At 42.4% G+C, this 7,638-nt stretch overlaps 1 protein-coding gene across 1 annotated transcript; it reads right to left on the bottom strand.

Annotated features, from left to right (window-relative positions):
• Positions 1 to 354: 354 nt before the first annotated feature.
• Positions 355 to 2,674, bottom strand: LOC145553226 (uncharacterized). Its single transcript, XM_081612006.1, has 2 exons — positions 517 to 2,674; positions 355 to 378 (listed from the first exon to the last, which is right to left on the bottom strand). The coding sequence occupies exon 1, from the start codon at positions 2,648 to 2,650 to the stop codon at positions 1,391 to 1,393; it is 1,260 nt and encodes a 419-aa protein (XP_081468132.1). The 5' UTR covers positions 2,651 to 2,674; the 3' UTR covers positions 355 to 378; positions 517 to 1,390.
• Positions 2,675 to 7,638: the final 4,964 nt, after the last annotated feature.

The following is a 7,638-nucleotide window of genomic DNA, read 5'->3' as shown; positions in this document are numbered from 1 at the left end:
CCCCCCAACTTTAAAAGTCTAGCTCCGCCACTGCCCTTGAGGACTGGAGTTTGACACCTGTGACTTAAAGGGACCACTTAAGTGAACACTTAAGTGTTCCCTTTATTTTTTTTTTTGAGCAGTATATATCAGGCTGCACAGCTGGTGGCATGGCTGGTTCCTGAACGCCGTCCTGTTTTTCTCCGTCCGCCGCAGTCTTCTCGCCTCCGTCCGCCGCAGTCTTCTCGCCTCTGTCCGCCGCAGTCCATCCGCCGCAGTCTTCTCGCCTCTGTCCGCTGCAGTCTTCTCGCCTCTGTCCGCCGCAGTCCATCCGCCGCAGTCTTCTCGCCTCTGTCCGCTGCAGTCTTCTCGCCTCTGTCCGCCGCAGTCTTCTCGCCTCTGTCCGCTGCAGTCTTCTCGCCTCTGTCCGCCGCAGTCCATCCGCCGCAGTCTTCTCACCTCCTGCCGCCGCATTTTTCTCGCCTCCTGCCGCCGCAGTCTTCTCGCCTCCGTCCGCCGCCTCCGGTCGCTGTTCACCTGTGCTGCCTGGACTTGGTGTTTTTGTCATGGGTCCACTATGTCAACCTCATGACCTACAAACCGCAATTTATGACGATCTGTCCAAGTCATTCTCCATGGGCTCTGGGAACTTCCTCTACACCCGAGTTTCTCCCTTAGCGACCACCCGAGCTGCATGCTAGTTGGACTGCCAGTATCCATCAGCTGCTTCCAGGGTGTCAGTCCAAAAAGACCTGATAGTTCTCTATCTTTGGTTTGAGAGCATACCTCCCTTCTGGTGCCTACGAGCTGATTTTAGGGTTGTCCCCAAAACAGGCACAGAAAATCTTGTGGCCACATCTCCGATAAGCCGCATTGACAATGGGGTGATGTTCTATCCACTTTCTCCAAAATGTGTTCAAGTTCTTCCAGAGGTGAAATTTGAAGCTCTGTTTCACAGATGACTCTGCCAGGATCCTCACAACACTTTTGGGCCTCTCTGGTTTGACTGGCATCCTCCCCCATCATCAGTCAACTTACAACCAGGGGGTGGTCAGTGGACAGCTCTGCCCGTCTTCACCCAAGAGTCCAAGACATATAGCCACAGATCAGATGGGAAACAACAAAGTCTACCATAGAACTGTGGCCATGGTGTCCTTGTGCTATGAGCACATATGGACACCCGTATGCTTGAACAAGGTGTACATTATGGACGACTGTCCACAGAAGTCACATAACAGTACACTACTCAGGTTTAGATCAGGGTGGCCGATCCTCTCAACCACAAGCCTCCAGGTCTCACTGTGAGTGCCCATGTGAGTGTTGAAATCCCCCAGCAGAACAAGAAGTCTCTTGGAGGGACACTCTCCAGCACCCCTCCAACAACTCCAAAAAAGGTGCCCAATGTGAACTGCTACTTGTTGGCTTTTCTCCTTGGTAGGAGATTAGCCAACCTACTGCCTTGCTGGCGAAGCCACTTGGAAACTCGTGACCTTAAATTTCCGGCATTTCTGCTTTCAGAAGGGACGTCCTCAAAAGAAACATCCACTTCTTCAACATCATTGCTTTCATGATGTGGCTCAATTTGAGCATGTTCTGAGTTTTCTTTAGAATCCATTTCTTCTGATGTAGAACACTCAGAAATTCTGTCAAAAGGTGGCACGTAATTCTCCAAATTTAAATACCCCAGGATGGATGATTGCCTAGAGGAAAACACCCTCCTGTTATAATTTTCGGAGAATTCAATGTCATCTTCTGTGAGAATTTCTGAAGAAGATGGTTTTTCTGAAGAATGCTCAGAAACTTCTTCAAAATGTGCCACAACATTATCAGCAGCTGTGTTAGAAGAAGGGATTTCCTTTGAGGCGACATCCGTATCTGCAGCATCCATGCCATCAAAATGGTTTGCGTAATTTTGAACTCTGTCTTCTGAGTTTCCATCAACAGAAGAAGCCTCTTCTACCAATGGATCCTCATAGACCGGTTCTAAATTTATCGCATCTTCCTGGCTGTCACAGCTCGTTTCAACGGCCAGGTCCATTTTGTCAAGGGGAACATCGACACTTGTACAGACATCAGTGTCTGCGTCCCCTGGGCAAGTTTCCAAATGGAGTCCACAGATGTTTTCCAAAGTCACAGGATCTTCATCAGTAAAAGTTGCCAAACTTGTCAAGACACCTGAAGTGCCACTGACAAGGTTGGCAGAAGCGTCCATGTCACTTTGGTCTTCATCTGCGTCCCCAGGGCATGTTTCCAAGTCCAGTTCACATCTGCTTTCAAAAGCCACGCTATCTTCAGGGGTAAAATCGTTTAGAGGTGTCAATACCCCTGAAGCGGCACTGACAAGGTTGGTGGAAGCGTCCATGTCATCTTTTTCTTCATCTGTGTCCTCAGAGCAAGTTTCCCAATTCATTGCACAGATGGTCTCCAAAGCCACGGCATCTTCAGGGGTGAAACTTGTTAATCTCGTCACAACACCTGAAATGCCACTGGCGATGTTGGCGGAAACGTCCGTGTGGCTTTGGTCCTCTGGAATTAACTCCTCAAACCCAAAATATCTCCACCTGATATTTTCTTCGCGGTCTTCGACAACATCTTCCTTATGTTGTCCTAGAAGTTTTTCCACTCCTTTAGAGGCTAAGTAGCCCAGGCCCCAACCGATCGATAGCATCATTTTTAAATTGAAAGGGTGTGAAATTCTCTGAAAGTGGATTCTAAGGCAGCTGTAGAGCAAACTGAAAATTCTTGTATTCCAAATGATAATAATAATCTTTTGAACCTTTATGACATCATAGATGAGAATATTGGTGGCATGATGATGTCAAACAATCTGTGACAGGTTCTTGTTTGTTTTAGTTGCTATGGAAACACAAGGAGCTATGTGTTTCCATAGCAACACATAGCTCCTTGTGTTGCTATGCATGTCTACCATGCAATAAAAAATGCATGGTAGACATTTAAATCCGTGAATGCAAGTCAATAAATGTGCATAAATTTAAGTTTTGTATTTGTCCTGTTTTTCAACTCATACATATGTGTAAAAATCAAAGATTTTACCTATGACAATACCCATAAACAAACAAATTAGTACAAGTGTTTTATAGAATATTTTTTCAGAAGTTAAACACATCAGTCACATTTAGAAACTGTCGCTAAGCCTCTGCTGGATCTACTTTGAATCGTCAGTGAGGAGGATCCCCTTAAACAGATCATATTTTGCCTTAATTGCTTGTTTTGTTCATAAGGAAAATATTTAACATCTAACAATTAGATTTTTTTTTACATTTGAATCAGTGATAAGGATGATGCACCAAGCAGATCAGCCAAATAATTTTATGTTCAATCTCACCTTCTTTATTTATTTTTGTACCTTTTCTCATTCTCTAACATCTCAGCCTCTTTACTGTGTTTATGAATCGCCCCTTTGTGAGATCTCCTGTTTACTCTTAGCACCGCAGCATAAAGTGACAGTCCACCCAAAACATTTTGCTTCTCTGATTGCATTGCAGGACCAGTTAATGTTGTTCTGTCAGTTTAGTTGAGTTTTGTTGCCCTCTACTAGTCATTTTTGAGTAAATTAGTTTTTTTTCCCCTGTTGCGTTATTAAGCATGTTGCGATAAAAAAAAAAACACAATAAAAGTAGCAGGGAGAACCTGATACCACAGTTATGAATAGTTCCCCATTCATTTCCATGAAGCCATCTCATTTGGAACAAACAGCAAATACCTGCAGCAATACTACAGCTGGGTTGATGTAAATATCCATACAGGTCAGCATGTGTCCAGTTTGAGTGAAAAGAGGCGAGTGGGATCTGTGCTGAGGTAAACTCAACCAGCAACACGCAGAGGCAACACGCAGAGGCAACGCGCAGAGGCAACACACAGAGGCAACGAGCAGAGGCAACACACAGAGGCAACGCGCAAAGGCAACACGCAGAGGCAACGCGCAGAGGCAACACACAGAGGCAACGAGCAGAGGCAACACACAGAGGCAACGAGCAGAGGCAACACACAGAGGCAACGCGCAAAGGCAACACGCAGAGGCAACGCGCAGAGGCAACACACAGAGGCAACGAGCAGAGGCAACACACAGAGGCAACGCGCAAAGGCAACACGCAGAGGCAACGCGCAGAGGCAACACACAGAGGCAACGAGCAGAGGCAACACACAGAGGCAACGCGCAGAGGCAACACACAGAGGCAACACACAGAGGCAACGCGCAGAGGCAACACGCAGAGGCAACGCGCAGAGGCAACACACAGAGGCAACACACAGAGGCAACACACAGAGGCAACGCGCAAAGGCAACGCACAGAGGCAACGAGCAGAGGCAACAAACAGAGGCAACACACAGAGGCAACACGCCACAGATTCAGTTTGATAAATATTTACATAGAGCATCATTCAATAAATCGATAGAAATCTAAGTGCTCACATCAAAACATCAAATCTAAATAAATAGAACTTGTATTAAATATTTTAATACGACTGATGGTTGACACTGATCATTTATAAGTTTTTAGTAGTGAAACCTTAACAACTACATGTGTACTATATTTTGTTAGTGAACACACTTAAGCATGTAAGATAACAGATGGAAGGAAAGAATCATTAGTATCAAAAAACAAACAACGTATAAGTCAGAGATAAAAGCTGTACATAATTTTAAAGGTAACAAAATGTTGGAGCAACTCTTGGAGCGTGGTGGTGCAGTGTAAAAACTTTAAACTTTGGGGAAAACTGAAAGATAAATATGAGCAGTAGCCTCACCTGGGCCTGTTTAGTCCCTGTCACATATTCTTAAGAAATAAATTTACAGATGAGGAACTTTTACTGAAATGTATCACACTAGCAAGTGTTGAAGAAAACAAAATCTTTAAGTTTCAACCAACCTTTACTATTTTGGAGAAAGCATGAAGCACTGAGAAGATCAGTGTTGATTCAACAGCAGGAAAAAGACTGAAGCAAAGTAGAATTCACAATGATGCGAGAACAAATCCTGGAAAGGCAGCGATGTTAGAGTTTGTCTTTCACTTTCACTGCAGAAAACTAAAAGTTACATTTGAGTAGCCTCATGTAGGCCTGTTTACTACTTGCCACATATCTTTAAGAAATGCAATTACAGATGAAGAACTTTTACTGAAATGTATCACACTAGCAGGTGTTACAGAAAAGTATCTATAGAGTTTAAAATTTAAGTGACTGTTTTCGGAACGGATGAAGGAAATTACAAACTCAGTCAGTACTGACTTGTCGTGCTACCTTAAATATTGCTGTCTGACATATCCTGTGGGTTTCTCATGCTTGAGCACACACACACACACGCACACACACACACACACACACACGCAGCAGCAAAGGCTCTCCCCGTAACCTCCATCTTTAATGATAGATACACGCGCACGCAGACCCAACAAGAAGACAAATCTGTTTAAAACCTGAGATAGTTACAACATTCCTAATCCAAATCAACATGATTTAGAATATAGTATATTTATTTATTTACTTATAAGTAAATGATTCCGTTTGTATTGTTTAATTCAAAGAGGTCAGGAGGAGTTAACGGTGAGCAGATGGTCACAAAGGGAGGTCGGGAGGTCAGAACAACACCAAATAATGCACCGTAAGCTGAATATTTACAGTAAAACAGTTAAATTGTTGTTTTCCTTCTGAGGGTATCCCTCATACCTAGCTATAAGTCTGTTATCCAAAAACAAATAACGCACCGTAAGCTAAATATTGTAGTAAAACAGTTAAACTGTTGTCTATCACCAAATAATGCACTGTAAGCTATTGTCAGAAGGAATGTCTGACGTATCCTGTGGGTTTCTCATGCTTGAGGACACACACACACACACACACCCGCAGCAAGACTCCCCGGCCCCATTCAGATACACACGCATGCACACGCAACATGACAATCTGTTTAAAACCGGAGATAGGTACATTATTCCTAATCTAGTCAACATGGTTTAGAATATAGTATATTTATTTATTCACTTACAAGTAAATGATTCCTATTGGTTAATTCAAAGAGTTCGGGAGAAGTTAACGGTGAGCAGATGGTCACAGAGGGAGGTCAGGAGGTTACAAAGTTCCCGTATGATTAAAGTCTTTGTTCGTGGGGGAATTTCCGGTCACAGGAAGGGGGGAGGGGTTTAATATCAATTAATCCTTCAAACTCCGATTAAAATTTGACTGAAGGGTATCGGAGGTCACAGGGTCACAAACGTCCTATGGGGGGATGGGGAGGGGGGAGGGGTAATTAAAGGGGGCGGGCTTTGATAACGTTTAATCCATCAAACTCGGATTAAAATTTGACAGAAGGTGGTATATATAGTCTCTCTCGGGGGATGTGCCCCTATTGCATAAGCAATACTAAAGAATGACTGATATCATTAACGATACAGGGAAGAAGCCTTTTAGTTATCTTGCTTTGCTAGCAAAGTCGTTAGCTAGCAGCTAGCTAATATCACAACAACAACAGCCTAATGTCTGTATGATAAAAATACTGAATCGATAGATAAGAACAGTTTCTCCTCACCTGGCTGTCTCCTCCCGCTCAGTAGTTCTTCAGAGAAAGGCAGACGCAGAGGCCTGTCAGTGTCTGTTATATTTCATTACCTCTCTGCTTAAACTGCGACTCCGAGCTGAAGCAGAAATGATACGTTCAACGTTTTCCGTCATCTGACTACTTCACTTTATTCACCAAAAACGTTTTGTTTTTTTATTAACCAAAAACTGTTCTGTAATCTGGAACATTCGCTACGTTGAGCTCCGCAGTTAGCCGCCTTATGTCACTGCACGAGAGGCAATTGCTTCATGCGTCAAGGGCAAAAGGTCAAAGGTAACAAGGTGACCGGCTTATTATGTTATACAAAAAAGAAACAAAAAAGCAAAGAATTTTAGCACATGTTTTTATGTGTCAGAAGAGAGCTTAGGAAATAATAATACCAAAAAAATAAATAATAATAATAAAAAAATTTGACCAAAAGGGCACTTGGGGGCAAGGAGCAAAAAGGGCAGGTGCTCAAGCACCCCCAGCTCCCCCCTCTGCACATGCCTGATCTTAAATGTATTTTTGGATAGGAGATGTAGTTTTGACTAATGAAAACTAAATAATAGATATCTTAAAAGCAAGTAATTACTAGACAAAGCTAAATTAAACATATGTTGAATTGTAATTTTGACTAGTCAAAATTGTTTTTAAGATATCTCTGAATGAATTCGAGATATCTTGAATTACACAGCTTTTCTATTTAAGATATCTTAAATTGACATTCCGACTAGTCAGAATGACATTTCTGATATCTTGAATTAGTATTGTGTCTAGTCAAAACGTCCCTGACTTACGTAGCAATTTGAAAGTTTAATAAAACAATGAAAAATAGAGAAAACGAAAAAAATATGTTTGAAAATGTGCTACTTTTATGTTGAAAATGGTTTGACAATAGCAATTTTAGCTTTTCAAAGCTGTTTTTAAGTACATTCAGTTGGTCGGAAATGAATAAAATTCTTTGCAGATATCAGAAGCAGTCTAATAGTTTATGAAGTTTTACTATGTCCGCATTTCCAACATTGTCAAACTTGTTTTAATTTGTGGCATTTACTAACAATTTTGTGCAGGAAACGTAAAATTCTGCAGGCAACTGTTTGGAAACCA

This window comes from Poecilia reticulata, chromosome 10 (genome assembly GCF_904066995.2).
Source record: "Poecilia reticulata chromosome 10, P_reticulata-male-v2, whole genome shotgun sequence".
NCBI lineage: Eukaryota > Metazoa > Chordata > Actinopteri > Cyprinodontiformes > Poeciliidae > Poecilia > Poecilia reticulata.
This window is presented reverse-complemented; position numbering and strand designations above follow the sequence as displayed.